Source organism: Emiliania huxleyi, assembly GCF_000372725.1.
Source record: "Emiliania huxleyi CCMP1516 unplaced genomic scaffold EMIHUscaffold_81, whole genome shotgun sequence".
NCBI lineage: Eukaryota > Haptophyta > Isochrysidales > Noelaerhabdaceae > Emiliania > Emiliania huxleyi.
Genome location: NW_005195940.1, coordinates 1 through 17,987, shown reverse-complemented (window position 1 = coordinate 17,987; position 17,987 = coordinate 1). Strand labels below are relative to the sequence as shown.

The window sequence follows — 17,987 nt, the reverse complement described above, 5'->3', positions numbered from 1 at the left end:
ACCGCGCCGGCCCTCTGCAGCCCTAGCGACCTACGGCCGCGCTGGGGGCGGGGGAAGTGGCAGAGGCATCTGAGCCGTCTCGGAAGGGGTTCTCTCCTGCAGCCAAGGCTGTGGTGCAGCGTGAAGAGCGTCGCGCCCAGCCGGTCGCCCTCTCGCAGCGGCTCGCCGAGCACCGACAGCACCTCGCACCGGGCGCCTGAAAGACGAAAAACACGGGGCGCGGCTCCTGCGACTGAAAAAAGAAAAGCAGGCGGTCCTCCGGCGGGACACGTGAACGGCGTGTCGCGGAGCGTGGGACACACCAGGGCACGGCCAACATCACGCACACGCGGCGCGCAGAGGGAGAGCACCTCTCGGCTGCACCTCGGCTGCACCTCTCGGCTGTACCTCGGCTGTACCTCGGCTGTACCTCGGCTGCACCTCGGCTACATCTCGCCTACATCTCGCCTACATCTCGCCTAGATCTCGGCTACATCTCGGCTACATCTCGCCGTCGAGCACATGCACCCGCCCCGCGCCGTCGAACCAGAACCGCACCGACCCGGTGCTGGAGCCGCCGCCTGAGGAGGGGGGACGTGTCCTGGACGTGTCCTGGAACTGTCCTGGAACTGTCCTGGACGTGTCCGGCACAGGTCTAGATAGGGCCGGCGAGCCGCCGCCGCCTTGCTGCTGCTGCGCGGCCGATGCGCCAGACACGCCCAGTTGGATCCCGCCGACGGAAGGAAGGCGGCGGACGTGTATCTCGAGCAGGCCGCCGCGCCGCACGCTCGGTCGCACCTGGGGAGATGTGGGGAGATGTGGGGAGATCGCACCGGCTCGCCGAGCATCACGAGAGGGTTGCCGAGCCGCGACGTCTTGCGGAGCAGCCCCGTGCGCTCGTCGTACGAGACAACCGAGGGGGGGCACGAGCCTACAGGTGGACGCGTCCGGGACGTGTCCTCGCCACGGCCGCGCCAACGACATGGCGGAGCGGGAGTAGAGGCGCGAGCCGGGGAAGACGGGCGGCGAGGAGACTGGGTAGAGGAGCTCGCCGCCCGCCGGCGAGGCGTGCGCCCGAAGCGCGCGCGACACGCACCCGAGCGCGTCCTGATGCACACCGTCGCGCGGTCAGCGGCGACGTCGCAGTGGGGGGGAGAGGAGGAGGAGGAGGGCGGCGCGGGGACGGCCCACCGCTGCGCGCGTCGAGCCGCAAAAGCAAAGGATCAGCTGCAGCAGCGACGAGGGGAGGGCCTCGAGCGACGAGGGGAGGACCTCGGTCTCGGCCTCGTCCGCAGCGCCGCCGCCGCCGGTCTCCGCCCTTTCGCCGCCGCCTCGCCTCGCATCGGCCTCTCCGGTGCCGCGCGCCACAGCGAGCGGCGGCGACTGCGCCGACGACCGGCGGTGGCAGGCGTGCAGCCGGGCGGTGGTCGTCGCGGAGTGGTTGACGGCGATGTCGAGAAGCGCCTCGTTGACGGAGCCGGCGTCTTGAATCACGAGCGGATCAATGGGCGTGCCAAGCATCGAGGCAATGCAGGCCTCCTCGCCCTCCGCCACCCAGGAGAGGCGGGCGCCCCGCAGCGCAAACTCATGCACGTACAGCACAGCCTCGCGGCGCGCGTCCGCCTTGGCGACGGGCGAGCCGACAGCCTCGCCAATCATAACCCACGCACTTGGGTGCCGCATACCGTCTCGAACTGTCCTCGACGCCGCCAGTGGCGGGCCGACTACCGACGGCTGGGTCTCGATTAGGCGAGGGTGCCTATCTAGATAACCATGAATACAAGGCGGTTTGAAGATTTGTTTTGTGGTTTTTCACTGCGCCCTTCGCTGGTCATTTGCGAGAGATGGAGCCAGGTGTGGTGTGGGCGCGAGAATAGCTCCGCCGTTCATGGAGGCAACCGATGCGAGTCGACTGGTGTGTGTCGTCGTGGTTTCGTATCAAGAATTCTCTCTCTCTCTCTCTCTCGCGAGAGATTCTCCCGCCATTCTCTCGCCATTCTCCCGCCATTCTCTCGCCATTCTCTCGCCATTCTTCCTCCGTTCAGATGTAATTCGCCCGCTTTTCAAATACATTTTGTGGCGCTTTCAAGAGATTTTTTATCGCACATTTAGTGCTCTTCATGGCAGTTTAAGGCAAGCGTGCCTTATCCTGGCTGGGTCCGGCGTGGTCGGGAGCCCTCGACTCCTCGGCGAGCTCTTTCCTGCCTCAATGACATTGCAACAATGAACGCGTCTTACTTAGCCCTTAGCTGTCTACTCGAGTAGAGCACGTCTTGCTACTATGCACCACAACAAAACGGGATCGTGAATTCTCTTCCGCGGTTCGTGCCCATACGGTTTCGCGGGTGCTTACTTAGCAGCAGTCCGCGGTTCGTGAACAACAAGGGTGTGGAGTCATGGCGGTGCGCGCCTGCGCCTTGATTAGCTGTGCCCTCCTGCAGGCTTGGACCTCCTCGCTACTGACTTGGCACTCCCTCACCAACCATGTATCCCTCTCACTCTTGGAGCTGGCGGCGGTGCATGCCGCAAGCCGTCTGTCTGGGCTGCAGTTGCACTTAGTCCAGGCGGCCTGGCAAGCTGTGCTGTTGCACTCTTCGCAGCACTCAGAGCTGCTCGGCATTGATTCCCTCATCACGAGAGGGCCCTGTGGCTAGGGGCTCCGCGCACGATAGGCTTCTCAAGAGGCGTGAATCCTTTTCTCGAGGTTCTCGAGGATATCCTTTGGCCGCGTTGGTGAATCCTTTAGGATTCTCGCCCGCTCTGCTGAGGGGAGGGGACGGGTCGACTGGGCGGTCGCTCGACCCGCGATTCTACTCTACTCTCAGTCTTACGTTAGATCCGTCTGAACCACACGTGTCCCTCCATTCACACTCTCCCAGTCCTTCCTGGTCTAGTGCCCGACCTTTCCGCCCGTCGTGCTGAGTTGGTCGCACCTCCGTGCATCTATCTTCGTCCTTTAGACGTTTCACCTAGAGCAAGCGGGGCGGCACGCCCCTTTTGGTCCACCCGCCAGCCGGGTGGGGCTTGCACGTGGCAGCGACTCGACTGGTCGCGTCAGCACACTGGTGACCCGCTGCTCGACGCTCTCGTTCAAGCGTCGACCGGACACAACGCCGCTCGTAGGCCGCCACGACCAGGCTGGTCGGCATCTGAGTTGAGGCCTGCACCAAGCTGCACGAGTGCATCGGCCGTGGCCGCAGCAGGTCCATCCGACGGGCGTCAAAGCTTGCCGTCGGCGTGCTGTCGTGGGAGACCCGAGACAGCTGCAGAGGAGCCGAGTGCAGTGGCGAGCCAGGGGCGGCCTGGGTCACAAAGTGGCGGTCCTTGCCCACTCTGAGCAGGACTGTGCTTTGGTGAGGTTGTGCTTGAGCGTGTGTGAAGTGGGAGTGCGTGCCGGCGGTGTCTGTGAGCTCGTAATGTGCGTGCGAGGGCCGTGTGTAGGGTGTTACGAGCCGGTGTGAGCTTGAAGACCCGAGACAAGTGCGGTTTGGGACACCTCAGGCCTGATACTGATGGGACTGGGCCAGGAGAGCGACAGAGAAGGCGAGGTGGTGAGCTGAGAGGCTCTCTCAAGGTTGGGCTCGTGGCGGTGCCGGCTTCATCGCCCCTGGGCACGCTGAGCGGCTCGGACAACCTCGTCGAGATCTACTCCCAGTGGTATGCCGCCACGCCGCTCGTCCTGCGAGGCGCCGGCGCCGGAGCAGGCACCACCGCGGCGGGCGTGCTTTCGGACATGGTTGAGCTGGCGAACACGCGTGGCTGACCCGGCCCCCCGAGGGCGGGGGCGGCGGCCGTGGGCACGTCACCTCAGATTTTAACCATGTATTGTTAGCGCGGCGCCTACCGCCCGCGCCGCTGCGCGCTGGCTGGACAGGCTGGTGCCCCGTGGCTCCACTCTCCCCACCTCACGCGCAGGCTGCGCCGTCGCGCGTCCCGGGAAAGTATACTACTACGGTAAGTGCGACACGCACCCCCTCTCCGCTCTCGTAACAGCGCCAATACGGCTGTAGCGCGGACACACAACACGCGCAGCTCTATGAATTTAGCTGCGCAGGAACAGATCCCAACTGCTCACAGTGGGAATGAGAGAGAGTCGTCTCTAACGTTAGCTCGTCGTTACGGTCGGTAGGCTCGGAGGCGAGGAAGCCTCAGCATGTTACATAAAACGCCCATGCCAACGCAGCGCAACTCCTGGAAGTGGGGAGCGCGTCCAACCCTTGCCGCTTGAGCCGAACTGCAAGTTGCTCGTCACCTCTACACCTGCTCCACCTCTGGCTCCAGCTGCGAATCCTCCTCGGTAACGACTGGGTCGGACGTCGTCGAGCCGCGAGGCACGGTAGTGAAGCGTCCGATGTTCGAAAGCGAGTCGCGGATGCTCGAGCGAGCGCTCACCGGGGTTGCGCCCAGAGCCTTGGCCAGCAGCACGAGCGACACCTGTGAGACCGGGGGTGCAATCAGTCGCTTCAGGAGCAGGCGGGCGCTGTGGCAAAGGTGCCGCCGGGGGAGCGCACCTCATGGTGCAGGCCGGGGAAGCAGGCAATGGCGAGGGCGTCGTAGAGCCCGCCGTTGATGAGCTCCTGCGGCGGCGGCGAAGGGGGGTATGGAGCGGGCGGGTGTGTCATAAACGATGGACCGCTGATGGGCAGCGTTCCTGCGGCGTGGTCTCAAAAAACTTGGCGAACTCACAGCCGCCGAGCGCGGGGTCGTTCTCGTGCGCCATGACGATCTTCAGCCTGTCCTGGCGCGCCTGCTTGACCTGCTCGGTCAGCCTCTCGTCGGACCAGGTGTCGGCGTTCAGATAGAGGAGCATGTGCGTGGCGTCGCCCGCCTCCTCGGCGGTGGAGACGGTGAGGCCGGAGAAATTGGTGGCGAGCTCGCTGGCCAGCTCGTCTGCGCCCTCATCGAACGGCGAGGCCCAGAGCACGACGGACTTGGAGAAGGAGATCGGCTGGCCCTGGACCTCGCCCGGGATGAAGAGCGGGAGGGAGGTCAGGTTCAGGTAGTGTGGCGAGCAGAGGAGGAGCGCCTGTGGGTAGGTGCGAGGGGGCGGCGGTCAAGGTCGAGGCGACGGCAGAACAGCTGCAGGGAGTTGTCCGTGGCGGCACCTCGGAGATGATCTTAAGCGAGACACGCTGATACTCGTCGATGCGGTGCCACGTCGTCTGCGCCCACCTCCTGTCAAAGATCTCCGGCTGGAGGACCTCCGGGCACTGTGCTCGCAACTCCTGCAGTCGTGCAGCGACGGTGTGCGTGAGTGAGTGCTGGCGTGCGGCGGCGGCGGCGACACCGCCCCTCAGAGCCGTGTGTGGCGAGAGCAATCACACTCCCCGCAGGGTCATCGAGCTGGGGGCGGGCGGGGAGCGCCTGCAGCGTCCCGCCGCCCTTGGCCGGGTCCGCCTCTTGCACGAGGACGAGCGGCTTGCTCTTCTCGAGCGACGTCCGAATCTCGCGCAGGCAGTTCTGCAGGCAAGGAGCGCACGAGTAGTCGTGGGCGACACAGCGAGGCACTCTCGGAAAGGGAGGGGCTGGGGGAGTGCCTTCGAGCGGAAGTAGCCCTTCGACAGGAAGAAGAGCATGACCTGCGTGCGGTCAACGTAATCCTCCAGCGACCCGATGTCCTTCAAATCATCCACATCGAGGAAGATCTTGATGCCGGGGATCAAGAGCTTAAGCTCATTCTTGATGACCGCGACGGCGTCTTGGCCGGTGGACCTATTCAGGGAGTGGCGGGTCGTTCTGGCGGGTTCCTACGCAGCCTCTCCCTCTGACCACAGGACTGACCAGATGTGCGAAAGGAAGAGGTGCCACGTGAGGCCGTCCACCAGAGCCAGCTCGGGGGGCTGCTTGGTTGAGACGAGGCGAATCGTGGGGACCTTGGCAAGCTGGTGGATGGCGATGATGGTACCCACGAGGAAGATCAGGAGCGCAGCCGCAGCAAGGACGAGCATCCAGTTCACCAGTCCATTCTCAGACCTGAAGCCGAGGACGGCGGAGGCCGACTGCCCCGGCTCGTCCCCGGGGAATCGCAACTCGATGTTGAGGAAGATGGTGGTCCAGCTGGCACCGAGGAAGAGGAGGAGGAGGACGAGGCTGGTGGCCTGCAGTGCGAGCCGCGTCCGTTGGGCTCAGAGTGACTGCAGTGGAAAGGGCGTGTGTGGGGTGGGTGATGGACTGGCGACGGCGATCCAAGCGTGTGCTGAGAGCTGCAGCACAAGCAAGCGCAAAGGGCGTGTGGGATTGGGCGAAAGGCGCACCACGGCGAGGATGTTGTCCCCGAACCGCTTGTAGGGCTGGATCAGGGCGATCACGACGGCGTAGCACGAACACACGAGCACCGCCACGACGAGACGAACAAAGGAGTCCTCCTCCTCGGCAACCAGCAGCACGAAGCCCGTCAGAAAGAGCTTGCGGGCCAGATCGGCCGCCTCCCACCAGTACCAGTTCCTTTTGTACTCCCGGTGAAGGAAGGCAGTGGCCTTCGTCAGCGCGTTCGGCGACTTGGCCTGCAGCGGCTTGTAGCATGCGAGAAGAAGGGCCGAGTAGAGGACTAGCGAGCCGACCGGCCAGAGGACGACGAAGCCGGTGGCGAGTCTCGTGATGGAGTCGTGCTCGGCGGTGCCGCACTCGACGCTCGCGTCCTGCCGCATGTACTCGACCAGAGCGAGCGTCTCGCCCGGCGCAGAGGTGATGTAGCCCTGCGCACGCACATCGACACACATGCTAAGGGGGTTGGGGTTGGGGGGGGGCTTGTTTGTTTGTGGCTAGCACCTGGCACGACCACGCGCGCAAGATCGTGGCGCTCACAGACGGCACGAAGAGAAAGATGAGCACGAGACCCGCCGGCGTGAGGTCGAGGAGGCCGAGCGCCACCTCTGCAGGCCATGAAAAGACCGCCGCATCGTCAGTTTCGGCCAGCGCCGTCGGTGGCTCCGCAGCTGAAGACGATGGTGGCTCCTGCAGCTGTGCTTCGCCACCGAGAACGTTGCTTGTCGCGCCGTCGACCTCGGAGCCGCTCTCGCAGCCAGCCCCTCGCCGAGCACGCCGCCAGCGAGCACAGAGCCGCAGGACAATGCCAGCAAAGAGGAGAAGGGCGATGACGCCGATGGGAGAGATCGCGACGGCGACGAGCCGGGACTTGTGCGGCAGGCACTGCACCGGCAGCACGACGCCCGACCAGTCGATGAAGACGGCTTCGGCCAGCGCCTCCGTCCAGCCCGTGTACCGCTCCGGCAGCCGCGCCGAGTAGGTGGTGGAGAGGACGAGGCAGACCTGGTAGAAGCCAAACAAGATCTTGAACTTGGGGATGAGGCCGATTTTGTAAATCGCGTCACTGGTGCGGTCGGCGATGCGCAAGGGAAGTCCGATGAAGCGCTCCTTCCTCCACTCGGTTTGCCCGCGCTGAACTGAGTACGCCAACGCCACGAGGCCAAACGCGACGCAGAGGCCGAGGGCGATGCCCGCCATGCGCCCCGCCGCCGTGCCGACAGCGACGCACTTGTTGCAGGCGGCGCCGTCGGCGTCCAGGTAGTGATTCGGCTCGCGGCAGAGCTGGCACTCGGGGCCGGCGAAGGCGTCTGCGCAGTAGTCCAAGCCGGCCTCCTGCGCCCTCCGACCGCTAGCCTCTCCCGGATCAACATTGCCGACACACCGCGCCTGGCCCGCCTGGCCATCCCCTCCAAAGGCGCGGCACTCTGTGAGCTCGGCGCTGGAGAAGCTGGCGCGCCAGAAGCCGGGCGGGATGCCGAGGGTCTCGAGGGTCGTGCCGACCGGGCACGCGGCGTCCGATGGGCATGGCTTGCAGTAGTCGGTCGGGGAGGAGAAGATGTCGGCCGGGTCGACGCTCGCCTTCAGGTAGAATCCCGCCTTGCAGACGGAGCAGGTGACGCTGCCAGTGCCGCTAGCAAGAGGGTAGGGGCAGGGGATGCACTCGCCCTGGCCCTCGTTGGCGGCGTAAGTGTCGGCAGCGCACTCGTCGCAAGAAGAGCTGCCGGCGCCGGAGGACGTGCCGCGAGGGCACCTCTCGCAGATGCTCTGTCCGGCGAGGGCGGTGAAGGTGCCCGGCGCGCAGTCGATGGCGTCATCAGAGCCAGTCGGGCAAAACGTGCCGGCCGGACAGGTAATGCAGTCGCCCTTGCTCGTCATGAGGTCGAGGGAGTCGTTGATGCGCGTCCCGGCGGGGCAGGGCAGCGGCGCAGAGGCGCCCTCGGCGCAGTAATGGCCCGGCACGCACGTGGTGCAGTTGGTGGCGCCGCTCGAGTCTTGATATTCGCCGGCAGGGCACCTCTGGCAGATGCCCTGTCTGGCGAGAGCGGTGAAGGTGCCCGGCGAGCACGCCGTCTGCTCGGTGGCGCCGGTGGTGGCGAAGTGGCCCGGCGAGGCGTCGGTGCACTCGCTCGCGTCGGAGAGGTTGGTGGCGCGCGAGTAGCTGCCAGCCTCGCACGGCAGCGCCGCCGCCGCGCCAACAGCGCAGTAGCCGCCCGCCTCGCACGGCTTGCACGCCGTCTGCGCCTCCGCGTCCTGGTACGTGCCGCCGGAACAGGGCGTGCACTCGCCCTGCCTGGTCTCGTTCGTGTACGACCCCTTGGCGCACGCCGTCTGCTGCGTGGAGCCGGTGGTGGCGAAGTGGCCTGGCGAGGCGTCGGTGCACTCGCTCGCGTCGGAGAGGTTGGTGGCGCGCGAGTAGCTGCCAGCCTCGCACGGCAGCGCCGCCGCCGCGCCAACAGCGCAGTAGCCGCCCGCCTCGCACGGCTTGCACGCCGTCTGCGCCTCCGCGTCCTGGTACGTGCCGCCGGAACAGGGCGTGCACTCGCCCTGCCTGGTCTCGTTCGTGTACGACCCCTTGGCGCACGCCGTCTGCTCGGTGGAGCCGGTGGTGGCGAAGTGGCCCGGTGAGGCGTCGGTGCACTCGCTCGCGGCGGAGAGGTTGGTGGCGCGCGAGTAGCTGCCCTTCTCGCACGGCAGCGCCGCCGACGCGCCCTCGGCGCAGTAGCTGCCCTCCACGCACGGAAGGCAGCTCGTCGCGTTCGACTCGCCCTGGTACGTCCCGCCCGCACAGCTGGCGCACTCGGAGAGGCCGGCCGTGGCGGCGAAAGAGCCCGGCGAGCACTCGGAGGGCGGCGCCGCCCCGCCGCCGCACGACGCGCCGGCGGGGCAGTCGAGGCACTCGGGGTCGCCGCTCTGGTCGGTCAGCTCGGCGTACGTGCCCGCCGCGCACTGCGCGTCCAGCTCGCGCGACGAACCCTGAGGGCAAAACCTGCCGGAAGCGCAGCGGACGCAGTCGGCGGCGGCGGGCTCGCTCTGGTAGTAGCCCTGGGCGCACAGCTCGCAGCGAGCGTTGCCGAGGCCGGAAGCGTTGCTGCCTGGCGAGCACGGCGTCGGTGCCACGCTGCCCGTGGTGCAGGCGTGGCCCTCGTCGCACAGCGTGCACTCTTCCGGTGCGGCGAGGTCGGTGGCGTTCGAGTACGATCCGGCGGGGCAGGGAAGGGGCACGCTCGTCCCCTCCGGGCAGACGTGGCCAGCATCGCAGGGCAGCGCCTCATAGGTCGCCTCTGTGGGGCACTGGGAGCCTGCGGGGCAGCGGCCGGCGCAGCTGCTGCTCGACTGCTCCTTTGGGTCGGCCGAGCCGAGGAGGCCGGCGGCGCAGGCAAAGGGGAAGTCCTCATCGATGGGCAGCAGCGGCAGCTGGTAGAGGTTCACGCCGAGGAGGGAGGGGTCGTCCTTCCAGTTGCAGGGCTGCACGAAGGTCGGGTTCTGGCAGTACCAAGGCGGCTGGTCGACTGCTGTGACGGCGAGGGCGCAATCGTCGCGGTGCTCGAGGCAGGCCCCTTGCTTTGCCGCCTGATTAGAAGGGTATGAGCACGCCTCCCGGTACACCTCGCAGCGCGCGTTCGGCAGCCAGCGGCCGGCGGGGGCGGGGAGGGTGTAGGAGACCTCGCCAGCTAGAAGGAAGACGGAGCGGCCCTCTTGGGCCAAGCAGCCGCTGATGAGAGTGCCGTCACTCAGGGTGGTGCGCCCGCCCGCCGAGTAGAGGCCGCCGCCAGACAGGGCAGAGCAGCCGCTGATGAGTGTGCCGTCGCTAAGGGAGGTGCGCCCTCCCGCCGAGTAGAGGCCGCCGCCAGACTCTGTGGCGATGCAGCTGGAGATGGTTGAGCGGGCCAGGCTGGCTCTGGCTGAGCCCGAGTCCACGTAAACTGCGCCGCCTCGCGTGGCATTGCAGCCGGAGATGGTGGAGTCGGTCACGATGAGGTCGGTGTCAGCCGTGTATGTAGCTCCGCCGTACTGTGCGGTTGCGAGGAGAGAGCGGGGTGAGACAGCCGTGACCCTCTCTATCACTCGACCCGCTGCCGTGCGGCGCTGCAGGGCGGCGGCTAGCTCTACGCGGCGCACATAGCCAGCGGAGCAGCTCGACACGGTCGTGCCGATTATCGAGACCGCACCGCTGCTAGATGCGGAGACGACGCCGCCGAACTGCGGTTGCGAGGAGAGAGCGGGGTGAGGCAGCCGTGGCCCTCTCCATCTCTCGCCCCGCTGCCGTGCGGTGCTGCAGGGCGGGCGGCTAGCTCTACGCGGCGCACATCGCGAGCCGAGCAGCTCGACACGGTCGAGCCGATTATCGAGACCGCACCGCTGTTGTATAACGCGTCGACGACGCCGCCGCGCTGCGGTTGCGAGGAGAGAGCGGGGATGAGGCAGCCGTGTCCCGTTCCATCTCTCGCCCCGCTGCCGTGCGGCGCTGCAGGAGTGCGGCTAGCTCTACGCGGCGCACATAGGTAGCAGAGCAGCTCGACACGGTCGAGCCGATTATCGAGACCGCACCGCTGTTCGCCGAGTAGACGACGCCGCCGTACTGCGGTTGCGAGGAGAAAGCGGGGTGAGGCAGCCGTGGCCCTCTACATCTCTCGCCCCGCTGCCGTGCGGCGCTGCTGGAGTGCGGCTAGCTCTACGCGGCGCACCGAGCTAGCAGAGCAGCCCGACACGGTCGAGCCGATTATCGAGACCGCACCGCTGTACTCCGCGTAGACGACGCCGCCGAACTGCGGTTGCGAGGAGAGAGCGGGGTGAGGCAGCCGTGGCCCCTCTTCACCTCTCGCCACCAGTGCAGCGCTGCAGGGGTGCGGCTAGCTCTACGCGGCGCACCTCGTCAGCAGAGCAGTCCCTCACGACCGACTCGATGATCTCGACGTCGCCTGCGCCACTCGCGTACACAACGCCGCCGTAGCTCGCAGGCCAGTTACCCGCCGCCCTCCCGTTGACGAGGGTCAGCCCCCGCAGGGTGAGGCTGCAGCCGCCCGAGAGGTAAAAGAGCCTGGTCTCTCGCTTGCCGTCGAGCGTCGCGCCCTCGCCGCTGCTCGCGACGGTCACTTTGATGGTGGAGGTGCAGCTGATCTGGCTGCTCAGCTTGAACTCTGCACCGGGCAGCAGGTAGATGGAGACGTCGGCAGACGTCGGCTCCTCGATCAGGGAGCGGAGATCGTTCTCGGTTTCCGCGGCGACATAGTCGGGGGAGAGCGGCGGCAGCGGCGGCAGCTGGGGCGGTGATGGCGGTGGAGGCGGCCGGGTCGCCCAGCAGATCTGACGGCAGAGGGAGGAGGGCATCAGAGAGGAGACGGAAGGGGAGCGAGAGGGACCAGGGGCGCGCCTTCCAGCCCGACTCGACTACGCCGCCATCCGACCGCCACTCGATGACGCCGTCCTCCGCCACCGCGCCGCTCGGCCCCGACGTGCCGCAGTACTTTGTGCCGTTGACGGTGAGATAGTCGAAGGGGCAGCCGTACACAAATGTGTACGCCTCCACATCAAAACCGATCACCTCCAGCCCGACCGGCGGCACGCCGCTGATGGTGCACTCCTCGTTGATGCCGTAGCTGTTCGGGTAGTTTGGCGACGTGGCGCACCAGCCGCCGTCGGTGAGCGAGCACGGGCCGGTGATGAAGTAGCCGCCAGGGAGGAGCGGCGGCGGCGGGATGGAAGGCGGCGAAGGCGGCGAAGGCGGTGGCGGCGGCAGCGGGGGCGGTGACGACATGAGAGGAGATGGCGAGGGGGAAGGAGATGAGGGTGATAACGCTGAAGGTGATGACCCAGGGCTTGGTGAAAGGCTCACTGCGTGGAGCATCCGCAAAGCCCAGTGCGCACTGTGACCCGATTGTGGGTCACTGCTGGCCACCCAGCGGCACCAGCTGCAGGCACGCATGTCCACCGGACGATGATACAGCAACACGCCTGCACCACAGCACTCTTGCAGGGACATCTCCCGGGCCATCACAGCCCTTTGTTCCAGGAAGCCACTGACACCGACCGGCGTAATGCCGAGCGCAGCGGCTGCAATCCCAATGGTCGCATCCTCGACATTGTCGATGACCGGCGCGCCCTTTGCGTCAATTGCACACAGGATCGCATCTGCAACGTGCCTGGCAAGCAGATAGCCGCCGCCCTTGGCATAAACGGGATACTCGTCGGCACCATACACCTCATTGGCGACGCCCCACTTGCCACTTCGAAGCACTGAAGTCCGGTGTGGCATGCCGCCATACTGCAGCCCAGTGTGCTGAGTGAGCCAGGTCACCACTGCTTCCGGATCCACCCACGTGTCTTCATCCACCTTTAGCACAAATTGCGCTTCCACCCAGGTCTCCACCACCCAGCGCAGCGAGGCAATCACCTTGCGGGCCAGATGCATGTAGTCATCGGCCGCATCAAGTTGCACAATGTCGCCCAGCATACTGCTACTGCTTGGGCGTCCCGTGACACCCACAAAGAAGCCGTAGTCCCAGGAGGCGTTTGGGCGGAATTGGCGCAGCCACGTGGAGCGCAAGGAATCACGCTGGGCGCTGTGGTCGACCGCACTGGCGATGAGCAGAAAGCAGTACACCTTGCGGGGCGTGTAAGCTACTGTCGAGTAATCGGCGTGTCTGCGCTGCTCGAGTGGCGCTGAGACACCATTCTGCGTGTAGGTACGCGCAACACAGTCCACCTCAAAGAAGGGAAGGCGCCAGCCGTGAACGCGTGGAAAGTTGCGGCACAGATACAGCAGTGCCGCTCCCTCTGTGTACCGCAAGCTGCGCTCAACATAGTATGCTGAGCGGTTAGCCCTCTGGTGGAGCAAGGTGGCGCTGGGATCAAAGCCAACAGCGTGCCCTGCGGCTGCGAGTGCTGCAAAGAAGGTCTCATGCTCCATCTGTCTCTGTCGCTCGTCCCAGGGATGGGCGCGCAAGACTGCCGCGCGAGCAACAAAGGCGTTCTGTACCACGTGTGCGCCGTGCAGGCCAGAGCTGCCAGTGTCGTACATCACAGGGGTACTCTCCACCCAGCCGTCCTTCTGTGAAGTAAGCAAATGCGCATAGCAAATGCTCGGAGCGTAGCAGGCAGCCGCCAAGGCCAGGCGTGGGTCGCGCCAAAGGTGCGCCAGCAGTGCATCTACCCGCGTGCCCGAGTGGAAGAGCACGTCGTCGTCCATGATCATCACAAACTCTGTGGTCGCACTCCTCGCAATGGCATTCCTTCCTGCACTCAGCCCTGTGGTGCCATGCAGCTGCACATAGACTTCGCCATAACTGCCCACCTGCGGCTCATACACGTGTTCTCCATCGTAAGCGACGAGGACGGGAAGCATTGCGTGGCTCGCGCGGATGCTGCTGAGCAGCTCTGCAAGAAGCCGCCGCCTCTCCACAAAGTCGGAGGTGTGCTTGATGCCAAACGTCAGGGCCCACGGTGGCGTTTCTTTGGGCAGAAGATCATGCTGGCTACAATTGATGCGAACGCTTTCGTAATCGGACCCGTAGCGGGAGTCTGCATTGGCATGTGGGATCTGCAGAAAGGTGCAGTCTACTCCGAGCCAGTGCGCGATCTGCGTGAACGTCGCTTCTGAGAAGTCCTCGCGCTCAACATGAAACGAGAGGCTGTCTCCTCGCTTGGCGTGGAGACGATGGATTATGCTGTTGAGCGATGAGAGCTGCTGTGACGTGCTCTGCTGCTCGCGATGGAATGCAGAGAGTGCCTGATCCGTCGTGTTTCGGCGGGTGTTGAAGATGATGCGAGCACACGGGAAGATGCGATCCAGGAGGCGCAACCAGCGCGGCTCATTGCCATCAAGTTGGACAGACAGGTGGCGTGCTGGTGGGAGGCCAGTTGCCAAGTCGTGCATGACACCCTTCAACGGCAGCGTGACGAGCTCTTTGAAGCCGAGGACCCGAGTATTGCGAGCAGGCAACGGGGTGCGTGGAGCACCAATCAAGCCTTGAAAATATTGCTGGGCAGCACAGAGGAGCACATGCTCATCCACCTGCCCATGCTCTGTCGCAGCTGTGGACTCCACTGCCGCCTCCCTTGCATGACTCTCGGCCCAGCGTTCAAATACGTCGACAAACGCCTCCAACGAGGCCTGGTTCTCGCCGCTCACGTGGACGCCAGGCAGCGAGTTGAGCGCCTCCAGAATGGAGGTGGAGCCCGCGCGACCTGTGGAGAGGATGAAGACCCACCGAATCTCGCAGAGGTCACACGACGGTGCGTGTTGCGGCACTGCTTCAGTGGCTGCACGATCGATTGCTGGCTGGGCAGCATTGTAAACATGCGCAGACACTACATTGTCGGATGCTGAGATGGCAGAGCGGAGCAGCGGCCGCCACTCTGACTTGTTCAGGGCGAGGAGCTCCTCTGTGAAGATCTCGAGGGATGGCACTGTGCTGTGCGTAGAACGCTGCTCCCGCACCCGTGCATACCACGATCGGGCCTTTGTCGCGTGGATCCTGACATCATCCTCGCTCAGATTGACCGCGGGCCGCGGACACGCCGTCGCGTCCCAGCAGCCGGAGTTGCGTGCGCGTGTAAGCGAGGCAAGCTGCGCGCTCACGTCGAGCCGCTCCAGCACGATCGCAGCGTTAACGTAGCCCCACAGCTCTCCGAGGAAGCCAGCTTTCAGCACATGGTTGGGGAAGAGCTTGATGCCCCAGGCGCACGGTGCCCTGAGGGAGTCTCCTTGCACAGCGAGAGCCTCGAAGCTGGCCTTCAGCAGACCAAGAGGATCCGTTTGCACCGCCCGCGGCGAGGCAAGGCCCGGGTTCAGAACTTCGTGGGCACAGTGTGTGTCAGAGAGCGTGTTGAGTACGTTACAGACTGTCGTGCTGGCGGACCGCTGCATGGCAAAGATGACAAAGAAGGTGCGCGGCGGCCACGCTGCCTTGCACGTCCATGTGTCTTGCAATGCATCGTTTGGCCATGGCACGTCAACTGCATTGCGATCAAGCTTGGCGGCCAAGCACGTTGAACGGCACGGGGCACACTCGCTCGTCTCACAGCTCCAGCTGCGCATCATTCGCGAGAAGCACCAGCCCGGGCAGCTCAACTGCTCGAGCTGCATGTCGGGTAAAGGCGGCGACGGCGGCGACGGCGGCGACGGCGGCGACGGCGGCGACTGCGGTGGTGACGGCGGCGACGGCGGCGACGGCGGTGGTGACGGCGGTGGTGACGGCGGCTCCGACGGAGGAGAGATTGGTGGCGCGGCCGGTGGCGCCGCTGGTGTGCCGCATACGCCCTGCAGGAAGAAGAGGATCACAATGCCAACTCGGAGAGCACGCGTGCTGGAAAGCAAGGGTACGGAGATCTCTGCGTGGCTGCTGCGCTCCACCTTCTTCTTCTTGACCTGCCCACGCAACGGCGGCTCAAGGAACGCCGCGAGGAGCAGCGCCAGCACGGCTGCACAAGAGTGGAGAAAGAGCAGCGAGGCCACATCGATCTCTGAGAGGGGCGTGGCGGTCGTGAAGCTCTCCTCGAGTGAGGGGTCGCCGATCTTCGTCGCGCCGGAAGTCTCGTCAAATGGGGCGAGCTCGGCGTAGGCGCCGATGTTGAGCTTCATGGAGGTAGTCGGGTAGGTCTTACCGATCCCGATCTCGACGTTGGAGTGGGCCGTGGCGGTCGTGCAGTCCGTCACGTTGCTTGTGTAGCCCGAGGCCTCGATCGGATCCTCAGAGACGCAGAGCTCGGCGAGCGGCAGCGGCGGCTCCGCGCACCACACAGGGGCGCCGCCGCCGCCGCACGTAACACCGACGGAGTTGACGGTGGAGTCGGCGAGCGAGCCGTCGCCAACGATGGCCGCGCCGGTGGTCTCGCCAAAGGAGGCGAGCTCGGCGTCGGCCGCGGCGCCGATGGGCTTTAGGGTGGTCGGGGCGGCAGCGCGCGAGGCGGCGCCGCTGAACTTGGAGAGTTTGATCGGGTAAGAGAAGGTCGGATGGAAGGTGGCGACGTCCGGACGGGCACCGAACAGCGCCCCCCCACCCCCGAGGACGTCTTGGTGGAGCAGGAGCTCCGCGGCCTTGTTGGGTTTGCGCGAGGCAGACGCCGCGAGGGCGAGCGTCGGCGCGTCGGTCTCGAGCTGGATGCTGAAGTCGGTGCGGTTGCGCGTGTCGATGAGTGCCCCCCCGCGCCGCGGACGGGGGCGAGAGGCGGTGTTGGAGGGCGTCGCGAGAAGAGCGAGGACGAGCATGACGGCGTGCAACAGATCACGGAGAATAGGAGATCACGGGCATCTGCAAAAGAAATCGTAATCCGCGCTGGAAAGGAGCGCTTTGACCTTTGTGTTCGTGCGTCGCCCATCTCTCCCAGACTTTTCGTGCGTCGCATGAAACGGCTTCGGGAAGCCTTTAGTGCAGAAACCCTCCTTGCTGAGGCACGGCGCTCCACGGCGCTCCACGGTTACGAGTGCAGTCATTGTGCACCATATGTTCCAGCACGGCCTGAGACCCAAACCCGCGGCGATAATTTATTTCTTTTTTTGATTTAAGCGCCTTCTCGAGGTTCTCAAGGTTTAGGTATGTTGTTGTTCTCAAGGTGGATATCCTTTGGCCGCGTTGGGTAGCGAGGATTGGTGTAACCCGAGCCACGCAGGCGTGCTCTCTGACGGCCGACCGTCAGTGCACGGAGATGCCCCTTCTTCGACTGCCCCGGCTAGCACTCGAGTTTCGCGGGAGTGACCCCATGCGTCAAACCCGAGACCTAGCGCGGGTGGGTTGGAGGGGGCTCGCTGCAAGGAAGGGCCGTGTAAGAAGCCGATCCCCGCAGTCCGCCCCGCCCCTCCCCATCGGGCCGCATGAGGGGCCACGCCTCGCAGATTCGTTTTCGCGTCTGGGTCAGGCGCGCGGGGCATCCCCCGGGTCGAGCACGCCGTAATCGAGCGCGTAGCCCGCGGGGCATCCAGGCGCAGCACTCCTTGCAGCGACGCCTTCCTGCACTACGGTCGCTTCCACCTGGAGAGCCGGGTCGCCGGCGTAGTTGCAGCACGCGAGGACCTCGCCCTCGGCGACGTACACGCGCCACTCCGTGAGCCAGCGGACGGCGGAGGCGCACAGCAGCCGCTCCGCGCGTCGCGTGAGGCCGTGCGAGGCCAGGTCGTCCGGCTGCGCCACCACGAACCCTGTGAAGCGTTTCCTGCGGTCGAGAGGCTTTACGAAGACAGCCCCGAGCCCGCCGCCGCTGCTCGTCCCGCCGCTCCCATCAAAGTGGCGCAGCAGCTCGCCGACCGACGACGTCCAGATGCGGCGGTGCAGCTGGCAGCGCAGGCAGTGCGGGTAGTCGTCCGGCGGCGGGAGCGGCACGCCCATCCGCGCGAGGGCGCGCGAGATGGCGGCCACGCCGCCGTGCACGAACGTTGCGGACGTCAGCTGCAGATGCGTCATCTGCTTGAGCGTGAACGGCTGCGGACGAGGGCAGCCCGCCGCGCGCAGCCCCTCCCGTAGCAGGGCGTCCTCTTCGGCGCCGTCCTCGCCCTCTGGCACCTCGAGGAGGATGGTGCTCCAAGCGGGCGCCCTCCGGTGGTCTTGCCGATCCAACGCGGACGCGGTTGCGGAGGCGAGGATGTCACGGTGGATGAACACCGGCATGATGTCGCCGTCGGGCACCGCGGCCTGCACATGATCGGTGAGCTTGACGTAGACAGGCATGACGGAGTAATTCGCGGGACGGAGTCCATGTCTCTGCTGCTGATGATGACAAGCTGCCCCTCCCGTCGCATGTGAGCTCGA

At 65.7% G+C, this 17,987-nt stretch overlaps 1 protein-coding gene across 1 annotated transcript; it reads right to left on the bottom strand.

Moving 5' to 3' along the window:
• Positions 1-17,096: 17,096 nt before the first annotated feature.
• EMIHUDRAFT_106678 (hypothetical protein) lies at positions 17,097-17,906 on the bottom strand (the record flags this gene model as incomplete). Its single annotated transcript, XM_005759107.1, has 1 exon — positions 17,097-17,906. The coding sequence occupies one exon, from the start codon at positions 17,904-17,906 to the stop codon at positions 17,097-17,099; it is 810 nt and encodes a 269-aa protein (XP_005759164.1).
• Between the last annotated feature and the right edge of the window lie 81 nt (positions 17,907-17,987).